Source organism: Rana temporaria, chromosome 10, assembly GCF_905171775.1.
Source record: "Rana temporaria chromosome 10, aRanTem1.1, whole genome shotgun sequence".
NCBI classification, from domain to species: domain Eukaryota; kingdom Metazoa; phylum Chordata; class Amphibia; order Anura; family Ranidae; genus Rana; species Rana temporaria.
Genome location: NC_053498.1, coordinates 52,218,028 through 52,236,614, shown reverse-complemented (window position 1 = coordinate 52,236,614; position 18,587 = coordinate 52,218,028). Strand labels below are relative to the sequence as shown.

The following is an 18,587-nucleotide window of genomic DNA, read 5'->3' as shown; positions in this document are numbered from 1 at the left end:
AAACTAAGGGCAAAGATTAGAAAACCATAACTCTGAATCAGCCAATGCCTTTGTGTTGACCCTCCTAATGGAATGGCACAGAGCACAATGAGTACAACGATTTCACAAAAAACTGCATGAGAAATACAACCTCACTGTATATCAAGCACCCACAAACGCACGTAACAGCATACAAGACAAAAAACACTTAATGTAACTGACTCCTTTCTTCACTTGTAAACAAGGTACTGTAAACCCTACAAAAAATGTTGTAAAACTGGTTAGGATACAAACTTCCAGCCAATTTGTGGGACTGGAATTTGTGGCTTGATCTGCAGAAAGTGTTTTACAACTTGCATGGTGAGTACCAAATTAATTAATAAAAGGAAAAGCTCTTGAGAATGGGTAATCATTGTGCGTGAATTGTTTGGATTTGTGCAGTGCAGTGTTGACCAGCAGTTAAAGTAGAATAATAAATAATAATAATAATAATAATAAATAAAACATTTGATGGTAAGGTAATTTCCCTGCCATGCTTTCTGGCATTTTTGAGTTTGCTAATCAATAAAAGCACTAAGCAGCCTGGTGGTTTTTGAAGCACAAAGTCCTTTGGCACCAGGTACCATCCACAGCAAAAGGGGCACTGACCAATTAGATGCTTTAACAGACTAATCATAAAGTTCACTTTCATATTCAATATACCAGCTAAAACATGGCTTTTGTACTGAATTCAAGGGTCAACGCTCTTCGAGGACCTTCGAGTGGAATGATGGGTGCCTCTGCATAGCTCAAAATGAACTGAACAGACAACACACATTGCCCAAGTCTAGTAACAATCTACTCTTCTCCTTTTTTGACCTAAACAATATTTTCAAAGCTCCTTCTCGATTCTAGTCTCTGAAAGGGTCTACAAGGCCCTTAAATCGTTAACTGAAATGGAGAAAAGATGAAGGTGGCTCTTCTGCGCATGTCTTGGTTCCACTTGTTTTGATCCAATATGTGGAAGTTGAGGTTGTTATTGGCCTTATGATTTTTTTTTCCGCTCTTTATAAAGTCTCCATGTGTCTTTTCACTATTCCACAACATGGCACAGGCAGCAGCATCATGGTGAGCAAGAAGTGCCCTTGACTAAAATCATATTCATCAAGCCCATTTGGCGTCAAAATGTCAAAAAGTGCCCTCAGTAAACTTATTGCCCCAATAATGTTGCCTGCAAAAAAAATTATAGAGAAAAACAATAGTCATTCCAACCACAAAAATATGTATATGAGAGAGAAAGACAAAGAGAGAAATTAGTATGATCTGTGAATTGAAGTAGCCCATAGCAAACAATTTAACAGCAGATTCTGATAAGATACATTTTGACTGGTTGCTGTTTATAACTGCAACTTGTTATTTGCTTTGTTAAATAATACATGTGGTTTACATGAACACAAAGTGGCTTCCCCTATTTTATATAAAGGACACATTCCAACAGCATAGTGTTTCAAACTGATCATGGTTTCAGAATACTGAAACAGAATACGATAGCCTTAGCCCTGCACAGGTTATTTAAGTAAAACTCCAGTAACACTTTTTCTTTAGCTTTGTATAGAATAGAGGAAACTTAGAACATTTGTCAGGATTTCATTGCTGTCTGATATGTAGGTTACTACTGTGATGCTTGCAGGTTCCGTTGTAGGAGTGACACCAGGCATGGACTGGCCATTGGGACTACAGGGAGTTTCCCGGTGGGCCGATGGCTCAGTGGGCCGGCTTCAGTAACAGCGGAACGCCGCCCCCCTCTGCTCCTCTGTCTCTCCCTTCCCGCAGCGCTCACCTCCTCTCCCTCCCCGCAGCACTCACCTGGGGGGAACAAAGAAGCAGGGGGAGGACCAGGGGGGGATGACAGAGGAGCATGGGGGAGGGGACAGACAGCTGACTCAACAGCTATGGCCTGGGAGTTTCTCATTTCTGCCTAATCTTGTCCCATAAGGGGGGGCACCAAAGTGATTCTTTGCCCCGGGTGAAATAATGTCTAGCTTCCCCACTGGTACTGCCTATAAGAGTACCAGTACCAGCCGTTCTACTCTAATAAAGTAGAACGGCTAGTGAAGGGGGAGAGGGGGCTTGGGTGGCGGGGGGGAGTTGTCCGGCCGCCATGGGAGAGACCTGTCAAAGTGGGCCAGTCTGGATGAAGTCCAGGGCCAAATTTCTGTCCCAGTCCAGCCCTGAGTGACACTAGTGTCCTTAAAAGTTTCTGGAAGAGAGCATATGAGTTCACTACCCACATCCTACCATTCGTCTTTTACTCCATCTCCCTCTGCAGCTATTACCATTTTCACAACAGCTTCTCAAAACACAGAGGCAATCCCATGTCAGGACGTGGCTGTGCGGCAACCATCTGAAGTGAACGTGTGACGTATCAAGGCCGATCAAGGAAGCAGAGATCCAGGAAGGAACAGAGGGGAGGTGGTGAGCGATCAGTTGACACCTTGGGTCTGCTGTGACCAATATTCTCGGTTTTCAGTTCATTTCTGAACGAGTGTTTGCTGTGCAGTGTATTGCTCTATTTTTTGAGATTCAGGTGAGTGCTATATTTGAAGATTTAAGTGTGGTATTAAACTGATTTTACGGTATCACGTTATTTTGAGCACTTCTTTTATTTACATGCAGAGCTTTCTGGCAGTGAATTGGTTGGAACTGGGATTATCTGCTATACCTACCAGTGAGGTCTTTTTGTACACGTTTACACGCCAAACACGAGAGTGTAAGGCAATTTGAGTTGGTGAGTTTTGCATCTGAAGGGAGAGGATACACTGACACCGGGTGTGGTGGAAGATTGGAAGCTATTATCATTATTTTTTCACAAACCTACTTGATGTGTTATATGGACTTATATTTAATTAATATTTTAAGACATTTATATATTTTTTTAAATTTGTGCACATATTTACTTTTGTCACATGGTGATGTTTATGGACATTAGCATTATTTTTGAATACCTGTGAAAATGGATATTTCATCTTACATTGTTTACAGCGCTGCTTATATTTTATTACACAAATTTTTGGGTTTTAGAATATGTTTTTCAGAGATTTTAATGAGAACAGGGAGGAGACAGGTGATTCAGATAACTCAGAGGAGGACAGCCTGAATGCAGTTCGCACTGCCTCAGCATAACATTGCACCTGCGATCTTAGCATCTGAGAAGCAGAAAAGGGTTCTTCTGTGATACCCCTGAGCCATCCGACTCCTCATCCCTGTCCTCTACAGATATTGATTCATCCTCCTCCTTCTCCTCCTCAGATCTTTCTGATAGAGGATCTAAAGCTGACGAAGGAGATCTGCTTCACTTTTTGTCCTTTTGTGAGGACTTAGCGATTAAAGTCGCAATCTTTTCTTCTAATTTCCCCATGGCTGCTGCAAAAGTGTCCTCAGTGACATATACAGGCCCAGGTGCCACTGGAGAAACTACTGATAGTGGCAATGGTTCCTCCTGTATAGGTAAATCAAGGCTTACTGGGAGGAAGGTACCGAGCAGGCACAGGTAGAACCCCCTGTCTCCGGCGGTGTTGCCTTTTTGCTCTTGGCCCCTGAACCCTTTCTAAGGGAAGACATGATCCAAAGCAACCAGCTGAGGTACCAAGATGCATATACTACTATGCTCAGTTTAGCAATTTACATAAAGTAAGCAACTTAAACACACAGTTTCATGCAAAGAGTAGGTGTCTCTCTTTGGAAATGCCCACCAACCACATAGAGCTTACGTGTCCCACGAAAACTGCTGCTGTGTCCCAAGGGAGAGCTGCTGGCTTTCTGGCTGCTTTATGGCTTCTGTCTGAGCGCCACCTTTCGAATTTCGACGTGCACGCGCCCAGCTACTTCCTGTCCCTTATCGATAAAGCGCACCCCCATGCGCGTGCCTAATTTTATTGGGGCAGCATGCCTGGAAGCATGGAGGGATTCTTCCTGCTTTAACAGACCTCTTATCAGGTCTCTGAAGGGAAAGAAACAGTGCCAGGTGAGCAGAGCTCTGCAGCAGAAAGCGTGCCTGTGGATCTGACACTTCTCTGGAGTGAGGTGAGTAAACTCAGCTCTTTACTCCCTCTAGTGGCCAAATTTAAGAAGGCACCCCTCTAAATTTCTTGAAAAAGGTCCTTAAGAAAAATCTCAGGCTCCTTTTTACCTTACCTTTATCCCTGCCGCAGGTTTAACTGCTGATTTTACAGACAGTGCCAATCTTCCCCCATCTCGGCTGGGTTTGTGTGCCAACCTTCAGGGGTATGAGTTCCTATTTAAAGGAGACCTCTTCCCTGGGCCTTGTAAAAGACTCTGACCAGGCCTTTTAGCTGCAATAGCGAAAGTGCTGGAACCTCAGAGCCCAGTCCTCTCAAGAGAGACATTATAGGCGATCTCATACATTTTCGGCATAATACTCTAGCATCCTGGATGGACCCGACGGTCTAGCTCCTTTAGCCCCCAGAGGACTCTTTAGTCGAGCTTCCCTTAGCACATCTCCACGCGTCCAATTCTTAGACACTGGCGAAAAAACTGAGGTACTCCCCTGATGGGAGGGGCTATATGGAGGGGAACTGTCTCTGATAGGTTGTGCCAGTGTCCAATCACCTCTGGTGACCATACAACCCATTATGTAATGAATATGGCTCTGTGTCCCGTGGTGTACGATAAAGAAAATAATTTACCCATCCTTTATTCAGATAAAAGTCTCCATAAGGTATTGAGAGCTTTGAGTTCCCTTCTGTCCCCCAGTTTATTTACACCACATAAATGCCAACCTAACTGGCTGTTTTACCCTGGAAGTTTTCCATGTACTTGAATTCTCCTACTAAGTCATTTAGTTCATATAATTCAGGTGAAAGTATTGAAATTAAATTATATATAAATTGTGTGACTCGGTATGTAGTGTACCCGATTTACTGTGTTGCTTGAAACTTTCAATACGTGGGATGCACTACACGCACCTATCACTATAAAATAGGTAAATATTATTGCGACACTGTTGATCCCAATGTCAAACACATTTCTAATGTTTCACGTAATTTCAGAGAATGTCATTCTGGGGATATGTTCCTTTTTAGGCTTACTGGCATAGAAAGAATAACCCCAATGCCCCAGGGGCGGATCCAGAGTCTAATCTCGGGAGGGGCACTGCCAAAATTTCTGCAGGCAATTTGTAGGGGCAATGGCTGGTGTTGGCGCTTCAATCATCACGGCACCGTGGTTAATATGGTGTCAGGATGATTGAAGCACATAATTTCAATTATTACTGTGTGGGAGCAGCCAGGTGAAGGGGGGGCAGGGGGGGTTGGAGCCAGGTGGAGGGAAGGAAAAGGTGGTTGCAGTCAGGTGGAGGGAAGGAAAAGATGGTTGCAGCCAGGTGGAGGTGAGGACAGGGTGGTTGCAGCCAGGTGGAGGTGAGGACAGGGTGGTTGCAGCCAGGTGGAAGGGAGGACAGGGGGGTTGCAGCCAGGAGGAAGGGAGGACAGAGGGGTTGCAGCCAGGTGGAAGGGAGGACAGAGGGGTTGCAGCCAGGTGGCAGGGAGGACAGGGGGGTTGGAGCCGGGTGAAGGGGAGGACGGGGGGGGGGTTGAAGCCAGGTGAAGGGGGGGACGGGGGGGTTGCAGCCAGGTGAAGGGGAGGACGGGGGGGTTGCAGCCAGGTGAAGGGGAGGACGGGGGTTGCAGCCAGGTGGAAGGGAGGACGGGGGGGTTGCAGCCAGGTGGAAGGGAGGACGGGGGGGGGTTGCAGCCAGGTGGAAGGGAGGACGGGGGGGTTGCAGCCAGGTGGAAGGGAGGACAGAGGGGTTGCAGCCAGGTGGAAGGGAGGACAGGGGGGTTGCAGCCAGGTGAAGGGGAGGACGGGGGGGTTGCAGCCAGGTGAAGGGGAGGACAGGGGGGTTGCAGCCAGGTGAAGGGGAGGACAGGGGGGTTGCAGCCAGGTGAAGGGGAGGACAGGGGGGTTGCAGCCAGGTGGTGGGGAGGACAGGGGGTTGCAGCCAGGTGGTGGGGAGGACAGGGGCTTGCAGCCAGGTGAAGGGGAGGACGGGGGGTTGCAGCCAGGTGAAGGGGAGGACAGAGGGGTTGAAGCCAGGTGGAAGGGAGGACAGGGGGGTTGCAGCCAGGTGAAGGGGGGACAGAGGGGTTGCAGCCAGGTGGAAGGGAGGACAGGGGTGTTGCAGCCAGGTGAAGGGGAGGACAGGGGGGTTGCAGCCAGGTGAAGGGGAGGACAGGGGGGTTGCAGCCAGGTGAAGGGGAGGACAGGGGGGTTGCAGCCAGGTGAAGGGGAGGACAGGGGGTTTGCAGCCAGGTGGTGGGGAGGACAGGGGGGTTGCAGCCAGGTGGAAGGGAGATAAGTTCTTACCTTGGATGATAATAATGGAATCACTGGCTTCCTCCACCCTACAGCCTCATGGTCTCTCTTCTTCTCTCTTCCCCCCCTCCTGCTCGGCATGTTGGGGGCTGCAGTCCTCTCAGGGTATCATCCTAGGGCCTGCTGGTACTACATGTCCCATAATCCTCTTGGTTGTGTTTTACCAGCCATTGGCTCTAAATGTAGCCAATAGCATCAGGCATTGCCTGGTGAATGAGAGGGGGGGGGGGGGCAATTTCCCTGTTGCCCCTCCCTGGATCCGCCGTTGCAATGCCCAGGGGTGGGGACAAATTTAGGCAAATTTTGGATAGGGAAGCTGGGTGGATTTAGGCTTAACCCAGGGGTTAAACCTCAGAAGGGACCTGAACCTACATTTACTGTATTTATATAATTTTTCTTTTTTCCCTTTTCCACCAATTCTCATATTCTGTTGTCTCTATTTTTGATTTCCCCTTTCCCCATGATCATTCAGTTTTTTTTCTATTTTGTTATACTAATCAATTATAATTATTTTGGAATATATATATATATATATATATATATATATATATATATATATATATATATATATATATATATATATATATATATATATATACACACACACACACAGGAGGGGGGTGTTTTTACACTATATATGTTCTGTTTATGTGATGTTTTTGTACATAACTATTGTGAACAAGGCCATTAACATCTGCTGTACATATTTATTGTTTATGGAGCTACAATAAATTTGGACTTATTGAAGAGCATGTATGGGTTTGCGGATTGTCTTCTATCCATGTCCGTGTAAAGGCAGGCATCACAATACTATTGGTAATATAGTGTAAATATGGAAAAAGTCCTTTAAAAGGGAATATATAGTGTTTTAGTATATGTACAGTGAGGTAAAAAAGTATTTGATTCCCTGCTGATTTTGTACATTTGCCCACTGACAAAGAAATTATCAGTCTATAATTTTAATGTTTTATGTTAAAGGGGAGGTTCACCCTAAAAACCACTTTCTCTTATTACATTGGCCCCCCACATTACAATACGATTATGCCTGTTATGTTTTTTTTGTTGCGGTACATACCTTCGTACAGCTATTCACCCGTGGCTTCGGGGTTGCGAGTCCCGCGGGAGTGGGCGTTCCTCTCATGCTGGTGATTGACATTTTGACAAAAAAACAGCTCCCCCCGTCGCGTAAGCCGCGTCACGATTGGCGAAAGGAGCTGAACGGCGATGCGCAGGCGCAGTATAGCGCCGACTCGCCGTTCGGCTCCTTTCGCCAGTCATGACGCAGCTTACGCGACGGGGGGAGCTGTTTTTTTGTCAAAACGTCAATCACCAGCATGTGAGGAATGCCCACTCCCGCAAGGACTCGCAACCCTGAAGCCACGGGTGAATAGCTGTACCAAGGTATGTACAGCATAAAAAAAAACATAACAGGCATAATCGTATTGTAATGTGGGGGGCCAGTGTAATTAGAGAAAGTGTTTTTTAGGGTGAACCTCCCCTTTAACAATGAGAGACAGAACAAAAACAAAAATATCCAGAAAAACACATTTCAAAAAAATTATAAATTGATTTGCATTTTAATGTGTGAAATAAGTATTTGACCCCTTCGCAAAACATGACTTAGTACTTAGTGGCTAAACCCTTTTTGGCAATCACAAAGGTCAGACCTTTCTTGTAGTTGGCCAGCAGGTTTGCAGACATCTCAGGAGGGATTTTGTCCCACTCATCTTTGCAGATCCTCTCCAAGTCATTAAAGTTTCAGGGCTGATGTTTGGTAATTTGAACCTTCAGCCACATAATTTCTATGGCTAGGCCACTCCAGGACCTTAATTTGCTTCATCTTGAGCCACTCTTTTGTTGCTTTGACCGTGTGTTTTGGGTCATTGTCATGTTGGAATACACATCCACGACCCATTTTCAATGCCCTGCCTGGGGGAAGGAGGTTCTCACCCAAGATTGGCCCCATCCATCGTCCCTTTGATGCATTGAAGTTGTCCTGTCCCCTTAGCAGAAAAATACCCCCAAAGCATAATGTTTCCACTTCCATGTTTGATGGTGGGGATGGTGTTCTTGGGGTCATAGGCAGCATTCCTCCTCCTCCAAACACGGCGAGTTGAGTTGATGCCAAAGAGCTTGATTTTGGTCTCATCTGACCACAACACTTTCACACAGTTCTCCTCTGAATCATTCAAAATTTCATTAGCAAACTACAGATAGGCCTGTACATGTGCTTTCTTGAGCAGGGGGACCTTGCTGGGCACTGCAGGATTTCAGTCTTTCATGGCGTAGTGTGTTACCAATTGTTTTCTTGGTGACTATGGTCCCAGCTGCCTTGAGATCATTGACAAGAGTCTCCTGTGTAGTTCTGGGCTGATTCCTCACCATTCTCATGATCATTGAAACTCCACGGGATGCGAACTTGCATGGAGCCCCAGACCGAGGGAGAGTGACAGTTATTTTGTCACCCTCTCACCAAGCTGCTTGGCTATGGTATTGTAGCCCATTCCAGCCTTGTGTAGGTCTACAATCTTGTCCCTGCATCTTTGGACAGCTCTTTGGTCTTGGCCATGGTGGAGAGATTGGAATTTGATTGATTGATTGCTTCTGTGGACAGGTGTCTTTTATACAGGTAACAAGTTGAGATTAGGAACACTCCTAATCTCAGTTCATTACCTGTATAGAAGACACCTGGGAGCCAGAAATCTTGCTGATTGATAGGGCATCAAATACTTATTTCACTTTTTTTTCTGGATATTTATGTTATTATTCTATCTCTTACTGTTAAAATAATCCTACCATTAACATTATAGACTGATAATTTCTTTGTCAGTGGGCAAACGTACAAAATCAGCAGGGTATTAAATACTTTTTTCCCTCACTGTACATTCAAAACTAAAACAAATGTATGGTTGTGTTTTTTTTATACTATGCACGATGATGTAACATTTCTTGTATCTTTTTGTATGCAAACAACAATAAAAAAAGTATTGAAATTAAAAACTAAAACAAAAAAAAAGTGTTTTAAAGGTTAAGTTCATAACATAATACTTTACATCCATATTCAGGGTGTAACATGTTATGAACGGACCGGCCTCCGCACCCCCAGATCCTGCATTGTGACAGTTATCGGGGGATATTTTCCCCCCTGCTACTTGTCACAATTAAAAAAAAAATGCCTGGCTGCGTGTGAATGTAAAACTGCAAGTCCTGACAGCCTTTGCGGCAAGAGGCTTGTAGTTTTCAATAAACTACTGTGGTAGTTCATTGAGTTTTCCTACTTGCCTGTATAATGTACAAGCACACATATGCACTGACACTGAAATGTGCTTGGAAAAATAAAACATACTCATCAAAACACAGCAAACAATTCCTCAAAAGAGTGCCATCTGACCTCACCGTGCCCATTGCAGAATCCGATCTGTGTACCCGAGTCCGTGCAGTGTTAAAAACGTGCGCTCCTGCTTGTGCTGTTCCGTGATAGGTAATGGACTCTGACACGCTGACTTGAGTATAAGCCGAGGGGGTCATTTTCAGCCCAAATATAAAGGGCTGAAAAACTTGGCTTATACTCGAGTATATACAGTAATCCTTTAATATTTTTTTAGTTCTTTAAACATAAAATACTGACTGCGTATGATTATTTTATATATACAGCCATCAGATGCAGCTCTAGGCTCTTTTTTGTATTTACCAAGCCAACTTTAGCTGTACATAATAAGCTGATGACATTCATTTATACGCAGAGCTTTTCTTCTCAGAAAATAGGTGCAGGAACTCAACCACGAACCCGTTCAGATTTCAAAAACAGTAGAAGGGTCTTAAAGGGGCATTAAATACCAGGATTGCATTACATACAGAGTGCAGAGTTCAGGGGGTTACACACAGAGAGCAGAGCTGTCACTTGTAAACACAGAAACAGACTTCTGTGTTTACAAGTGATTGTGGTGAGCAGGCATCAAAGGGTCTGAGCCAGAGGTCGTGGAACTGAGTTCCCCCAAGTTCCCCCTGAATAAAAAAACTGTTTATACGTCTACAAAACGCTAAAGAGTAAAAATTCTCTCCGAATAGCTCTGTCCTACAGGTACAACAAATTCAGGAAAATCATATTGGAAAAAATTGAAACCCAGACTGGGAAATTATAATTCATGGGTAATGAACTCTCCATCACAGTTATAAGTTAAGATTCTTTCTTTACATCTCTGGAAACACCATCCACTCACCGCATTATTACGGTATTAACAGGAATAGGTTCTCACTGAGACATTGTCTGCTCGCTGGCTGCTGGAGGGACTTCCTGAAAATGCAAATTTAAGTTATTTTAATACACCACATTATAAATGGTACGTCACTTATCTAGAGGTGCCAGCAATTACTTTATTTATCTTCTAGAGTGCCCCAGTAGGCACAAAACATGGAAAGTTCAACTTGCAAGTCAGTACAGCTCTTGCCACCCATAATTTTTGCTTCCTTAAAGCAAACATGTACTTTGCAAAATAGGGCAAGCAAAATGTTTGTTTTACAGTAGAACTATAGGCAAAACTTTTTTTTTGGATAGAGCAAGGGAGTGTTATAACCCCTGTCAGATTTTTTCCACCATCAGTGTCCCTTTGTGGAGATTTCCCTTTACTTCCTATCCCATAGCTAAACAGGAAGTGATATGAAATTCCGTTAAATTAGGGGAATGCCTTGGGGACCCCCATGTCACCAGATCTAGCGTCCCAATTGGAAGATTTTCTCACTATTACTTTTCTGGGGACAACCCAAAATTTGTGATTTTCTTATACTTTTTCTTTCAATGATAATGGTAAACAGGACAAACAGAGAGGGTGTATCTCCTAAATGGTGGCACAGACTGCAATTAAAATGGACAAGCATTCTAGGCCCTCTCCACTCTATCAAAAAGGAAAAAAAAAAGAGTTTTGCCATTAGTTATACTTCAATGACCTGCTCTCCTGCAGCACATACTCACTGACCTTTTCTTTGCTAACCTGCTGATCCATTCAGTTGCAGAGAGTGAGAAAAAAATGTGTGTGAGATTTGAGTCACTCTCGTAGAAGCCTAAACAGGGCTGAGGATTCCTTCCCCAACCCCATGTGGGAGCACTGGGCCAATCCCCAATCTCCAGCACTGTTATACTATATGAAGGGTAGTAAAATGTATTTTCTTTACCATCGCTAGCTGAATGGATCAGTGAGGAAGACAATGAAAGTACGGTGGAAAAGGGGGCAACAAAAACAAACCTTTTGCTTCACACTTCATGGGCACAGCATAGGTTTCCCTAATTTTATAAAAGCTGCAGTGACCAACAGAGAAGGGGGGTAACAAAACTAAACTTCTAAGCTAAACACATTTTCAGCAAGTACAGAAAACATCTGTTGATCTTGTTAGAAAAGGCAGTGTCCTTGTAACTGTTGATCTAAACTAAAAAATGTTCTTTGTTCTGTAAACAATAGATTTATCCTCCCCCTCCCATAAAATGAAGATAAAATGAATGGCAGAGATTTCTGTAGTCCAGCCTGGGTAGCAATCATGGCTCCCTCCATAGATACAGTGGATTATTGTGATTAGCTACCTAGGGACAGGAAGTGTGTTATTAGCAGGATTATTAGAGACAAGGAGGAAAAAGCCTGAAAAAATACACTACTGCAGCCACCTCTCTTAAAGCGGGAGTTCACCCGAAAAATTTTTTTTAACCTTAGATTGATGCTCATTTTGTCAAGGGGAATCGGGTAGTTTTTTTTAAATCGAAGCCGTACTTACCGTTTTAGAGAGCGATCTTCTCTGCCGCTTCCGGGTATAGTCTTCGGGACTGGGCGTTCCTATTTGATTGACAGGCTTCCGACGGTCGCATACATCGCGTCACGAGTAGCCGAAAGAAGCCGAACGTCGGTGCGGCTCTATACGGCGCCTGCGCACCGACGTTCGGCTACTTTCGGAAAATCGTGACGCGATAGATGCGACCGTCGGAAGCCTGTCGGAAGCCTGTCAATCAAATAGGAACGCCCAGTCCCGCAGCCCATACCCGGAAGCGGCGGAGAAGATCGCTCTCTAAAACGGTAAGTACGGCTTTGATTTTAAAAAAACTACCCGATTCCCCTTGACAAAATGAGCATCAATCTAAGGTTAAAAATTTACTTTTCGGGTGAACCTCCACTTTAAGAACTGTAAAACTGCAGTATATTTAATTTTATTTTTTTCAGGATCAGATGCACTTTATGCCATTGGTGGCTTGAGAAAATTAACTGTTTTAAATAAAAATCTCTGGTAGTCTTGTAGTGAGGTAAAAGGATTAACAAGGCTACTGTACTAAATAAAGCGTGTACAGTAAGTAGTGATCAGATATGGCTTCCCTCATATTATATATATACACACACACACACACACATACATACATATACGTGATATATTCGTGCTCCATATATACTCTGTGACTGCTTTATAAGGAACACCTTCTTATTAAGCCAAACATCAGATCGAATAGCTTCCAGTAAACATTTAAATTATGCAGACATAAAATTTCCCTTAAAAAACTTATGCAGACATGGTCAAGAGGTTACATTTTTATTTGTTTTTTTTTTGGAAGTTGAGAGCATCGTTTAAATTCTACAGCATACCTTAGTATTATGCTGATCTTTTGCGTCACTTTAGGGGTATTAGACAGGTGTTCATAAAAAGGTAGTCAGTGAATATATATTAAATATTACCAAACTGTAAGGTTATTCACATTTTGCTCATCTCTCTCACATACACACCTAAAAAAAAACATGAAAAACTCTATAATCCCCATTTAAAGGGAATTTTCAGTACCTTCAGACTGCATCTTGCGTAGTTGCACAGCAGGTGAGGTAATAGAGGAGACAGCGGCAGTCCGGAAGTTTGCTGGTAACATTTCAGCAGAGTCTGGACTCACTCCTCTAAGGTCCTTCTCACGGAACATCTTCCTCCAAGAAGGAGAGCGACTGAATGTCTTGGCACTATCCTATTGTACAGAAACACAGACAGGCAACATCAGAATATAGCCTCCAAAATTTTGAGTGAACCTGCGCCCAAACCATGCACAATAACTAGCAAGAATCAATTGCAAGTAGTAAAAAGCACTTTAAAACAAGTGCTGACTAATCTCTCTAGATACAGCACTGTGGAAAGAATCATCTTCAGAGTTCACAACAGAATTCACTTCACAGAAAGTACTGAATTTTTCTATGAGAAACACTATATTGGCAGCCTGAAAGCCCTTTAATGTAAACAAACACCCAATGTTTTTAACCTATTAGAAACAGATTTCAGTCTGAGTTTATGGTCTTTACTTTACAGTCCTTCATCTAGGCACAGGTGAACCGTCATGACTGAAATACAGGAGCTTGCTTCTAAGAAGGGTAGTATCCCTTTCTTAGCTTAATGCCCCATACAGACGGTCATTTTTTGTGATGAAAAAAAAATGACGTTTGAAGTGATGAAAAAAAACAACATTTTTGAAACTTCATTTTCAAAAACGATGTAGCATACACACCATCATTTTGAAAAATGATGAACAAAGTGACGGCACTCTAAAGGGGAAGTTCTATTCGCCTTGAGGCTGCTTTTAGCTGGTTACTTGTTAGTAAAAGATGATTCATGCTTTTTTGTCTGTTACAGCGTGATGAATGTGCTTACTCCATTATGAATGGTAGTTTTACCTCCCGTCTCAAAACTTGCTTCTGGGCATGTGCGGGTTTAAAAACGTTGTTTTGCCCACACACTATCATTTTCATTGACACAAAAAATGACATTTTGAAAAACGACACAAAAAATTCGAGCATGTTCGAATTTTTTTTTTTGTCATTTTTCAGAAGACATAAAATGACATTTTGCCCACACACGATCATTTTAATTGACATTTTTAAAAATGTCATTTTATTTCATCACAAAAAATGACCGTCTGTACGCGGCATTAGGCCCGGTTCACACTGATGCAAGTTCATAACGAATGTGATGCGTCAAAAACATTCCAAATTCGCTTGTCACCCCTAAAGTCATCGGGCCAGATTCAGAAAGGAGTTACGACGGCGTATCTCCAGATATGCCGTCGTAACTCTGAGTGTGAGGCGTCGCATCTCTGCGCCTGATTCATAGAATCAGATACGTCTCACTGTTGCCTAGATACGAGCGGCGTAATTCTCCTATGCCGTCGTATATTGGGGTGCATATTTATGCTGGCCGCTAGGGGGCGTCTCCGTAGATTTACGCGTAGAATATGCAAATGAGCTAGATACGCCGATTCAGAAATGTACGTGCGCCCGGCGCATTGATTTAAGTCGTTTACGTAAGGCTTTTTTCGGAGTAAAGTTACCCCTGCTATATGAGGCGTAGCCAATGTTAAGTATGGACGTTAGGACAGCGTAGAATTTTGCGTCGTTTGCGTAAGTCGTCCGTAAATAGGGCTGGGCGTAGGTTACGTTCACGTCGACTAAGCATTGAGCGGGCGTAATTTACGCCGTTCGTTAAGCGCGTCATTTACGTGGGGTCACGAATCATTTACATACAACACGCCCCCTACCAGCCTAGTTTGAATTAGGCAGGCTTACGCTGGCCCATTTACACTACGCCGCCGTAACTTGAAGAGCAAGTTGTTTCTGAATACGGGACCTGCCGCTCTAAGTTACGGCTGTGTAATGTATCTGGGATACGCTACGCCCGCCTAAAGATAGTCATTTCTATCTGAATCCGGCCCATTGTTTTCAATGAAGGTCGTTCACATACATATGCTGTGATTCCTCTACGAATGCAATGCGATCAAAAAAAGTCTCTTGTGCGAGTTTACAGCGTTGCGTTGCGAATTTAGTCTCCATAGACATTAATGTAAATCGTTCTGGAATCGCATTGATGGTTCACATATATGCAAATTCCACCACATTACTCGCCACAAAAACCAGGAAGTACACAGGAAGTTAACACTTTTTTTTTTTTTACATTATGATTCCTTTGGCTAGAACATCAATTGCAGCTATGTCCAACTCCTGAAATTTGTGGTAAAATCGCTGTAAATTCACAGTAAATTCGCACCTCACACAGGACAAAAAAACTGAACAAATTCACAGTGCAGCAGTGTGAACTGAGCCTTATGCCTCGTACACACGACCATTTTTCTCGGCAGGAAAAAAAACACTGTTTTTCCTGACGTGATTCCTCTCCAGACTGACATGCATACACACGTTCATGAAAAAAAACGTCCGACCAAAGCGCAGTGACGTACAACACCTACGACGGGACTATAAAGGGGGGTTCTTTTCAAATGCTGCCACCCTTTGGGCTGTGTTAGTAAAAGTTTGGTGAGAGACGATTTGCGCTTTTCAGTTTTCGTGCTTTTCAATCCGTTACAGCGTGACGAATGTGATTTCTCCATTCCAAACGCTAGTTTTACCAGAACTAGCGCTCCCGTCTCATACTTGATTCTGAGCATGCACGTTTTTTTCCCCCTCGGAAAAGCATACACACAACCGTTTTTTTGCGACAAGAAAAAGACTGACGGGAAACACGACAAGAAAAAAGAGAGCTGGTTTCAAATTTTTTTCCATTTTTTTTCGTTGAGAAAACTGCTAGGGAGCATACACACGATCGGTTTTCACGACCAATATAAAAAATGGCAGTTTTCTCGTCGCGAAAAATTGGTTGTGTGTACAAGGCATTACTGCATACATACTGTAGAATAAGTATGCAGGTTAAAGGGGTTGTAAAGATTCATTTTTTATTTTCTAAATAGGTTCCTTTAAGCTAGTGCATTGTTGGTTCACTTACCTTTTCCTTCGATTTCCCTTCTAAATGTTTTTTTTTTGTCTGAATTTCTCCCTTCCTGTTTCTCCTCAGTAAGCTTGAGAAATTCAGACAAAGAAAAAAAAAAACGAAGGAAAAGGTAAGTGAACCAACAATAGACTAGCTTAAAGGAACCCACTGTATTTGCTGGCGTATAAGACTACCTTTTACACTTAAAAAAAATAGCCAAAAAGCAGGGGTCGTCTTATACGCCGGGTCAGCTGCTTGGATGCCTGCTGGATGTGCGGTAATACTGTATGTAGCTTTGGCTACATATAGTATATACCGCTTAGCCAATCCCGTTGAGCGACATATTCAAATGAATACAGAGCCTGCTCAGATTGGAGTAACAACCTCTGCAAATCTGAGCAGGCTACGTACAGTAGCCTGCTCAGATTGGCTTTGAGAGTCAGAGAGGCATGGGCTGATGATGTTACAGCCTCTGCCAATCCAAGCAGGCTCTGTATTCATTAAAATACATTGCTCGCTGTGATTGGCTCCAGCTCCAGCAAGAAGGAAGAAGAATATGGCTCCAGCTTCAGCAAGAATGAAGAAGAATATGGATCCAGAAGGAATAAGAAAAAAGAAGTGTAAAAGGTAGTCTTATACGCCAGCAAATACAGTAAATAATAATCTTGTAATCTTTCAAAAGTTGGACAAGACCCTCATGGTAAAAAATATTCTATTAATCTTTGTGACCTAGTATTAGAAATGTCTTGAGGCATCTCCTCACTTGGCAATGAGGCAGGCAACTTTTTTTTTAATTCTTGTTCAAAAACATGGGAGCAGAGGATAGGCCAAGGACAGTGTGAAAAACTGGAAGTGATTGTTTGCCGATATGAAATGCAGAAAGTGCTTATGAATTGGCTAAATGGGAGCATGGAAACAAGAATCTTAGAAGTCCACAGATGCCATGTATTCACCTCAGAGAGCCAAGCACCGACCTTTAAAATCCCATGCAAAAGTTTGGAACTAAATTTAGTATAGGACAAAAACCTCCGTTTTGGTTTTGGTACCAAGAAGAATTATTTGAACCAGTCTTGTACTACAAAAAACAAACAAAAGAGTTGATAAGGAAGGGGTTGCCTTTGAAACGCATCAGCCGTTTAAGATCCTAGTGAAGTCACCCAGGTCTCTGGAGTGTACCGAGTCAAGGACCACAGTGCTACTGATAGCTTGATGAGTAAAATGCAGATTTCAAATTTAATAAACTGCTGTGGGAAAATGCACTAGGCTGGTGCACCCTCTTTTGTTTGTTTTTTCTAGTGGATTCAGGATATCACCAGTCCTAGAAGGCAGCAAGGCTTAAGACGTGATGTTATCTTCTATATCAGGCCATCACACTTATGCGCAGGAGATGTTTTTTTTCCATATTGACCATTCTGCAAAACAAACTATCCCTGGGCAGTTGTTGGTTGATTTGAAGGAAGAAGAGAGTTTTGAACTCTATTTTGTACCCCTTTGAAATCACCAATTGAACCAACAGGTCTGGGACATCTGTGAGCCAGAGAGAAGCAAATAGTAACAGATGGCCTCCACTCTAAGAAATGAGTGTGCCCCTTCATTGTGAAACAGGCTTTGGGGAAGGCTTGGTGGCCTTGGTGGGCCAAGCTTTGCGCCAAAAGAATGGGCTGAAAGTAGGTTTGGAAGGTGAAGCCTGGTTAGAGACACCAGGTGCCCTGCATTTAGAGGAGCTAGGGGCTCCCTAGGAAGGGAGGTTTTGGGACCTTCTGCTGTGGAAATAAAGCCTTCAGACCTGTGACACTTTTGATGAATTGAGCAAGTGCCTCACTGAACAGATGTCTTCTTTGGAAGGAGATACATGTGAGACGCCTTTTGCAGGCAGCTTCAGCTATCAAAGCTTTTAGCCATACAATTCTGCACATGCGAGTGGAGATTGGAGGCATTCTGGAAATTTGTCTCATGACCAGGGCTCAAGTCGTGCGGGAACGCGTGGGAACGGAGTTCCTGCACTTTTTTCACAGCAGGAACGCAGTTCCCTTTGCAGGACTAGAGCAGCCGAGCCGCCTGAGCCAATTCTTCACTAAGCGGCGATGACCAGCTCGAGTCACTTGCTTAAAGTTCTTTCTAAATCCCGCGTTAATTTGCGGCAGACCTCCGCAATGTCTCCTGGGAACAATGACAAAAGCTCCCAGGAGACATTGCGGCATCGAGGAAGTGATGGAATACCCGCACACTACCCGATGAATCCATGTACAGGACGCGGCCAGTAACAAAGGATTACTAAGGTACAGTGGATCGAAAAAAAAAAAAACATGCGGTTTAGTAATTATGCATATGAGCGTATCATTTATTTTTTTGGGTGGGGGAGTGGATCTTGGGTGGGAGTTCCCACACTTTTTCCCCAGGACTTGACCCCTGCTCATGACATGTTCTAGGGATCTACAGACATAAGCAGAGCAGAGGGCAATTGCTGTAATTGCTGT

The 18,587-nt window shown here is 43.5% G+C and overlaps 1 protein-coding gene across 4 annotated transcripts in view; it reads right to left on the bottom strand.

The window, feature by feature from the left end:
• Positions 1 to 1,024: 1,024 nt before the first annotated feature.
• Positions 1,025 to 18,587, bottom strand: part of PPFIA3 (PTPRF interacting protein alpha 3) — a 624,634-nt gene continuing 607,071 nt past the window's right edge. For all 4 annotated transcript variants that reach the window (XM_040327613.1, XM_040327612.1, XM_040327615.1 and 1 more), the window contains 3 exons: positions 13,159 to 13,330; positions 10,572 to 10,645; positions 1,025 to 1,189 (listed from right to left, as the gene is read on the bottom strand). In XM_040327613.1, the coding sequence (XP_040183547.1) occupies positions 10,587 to 10,645; positions 13,159 to 13,330 (231 nt within the window). In that variant the 3' untranslated portion in view covers positions 1,025 to 1,189; positions 10,572 to 10,586. The remainder of the gene's footprint in view (positions 1,190 to 10,571; positions 10,646 to 13,158; positions 13,331 to 18,587) is intronic.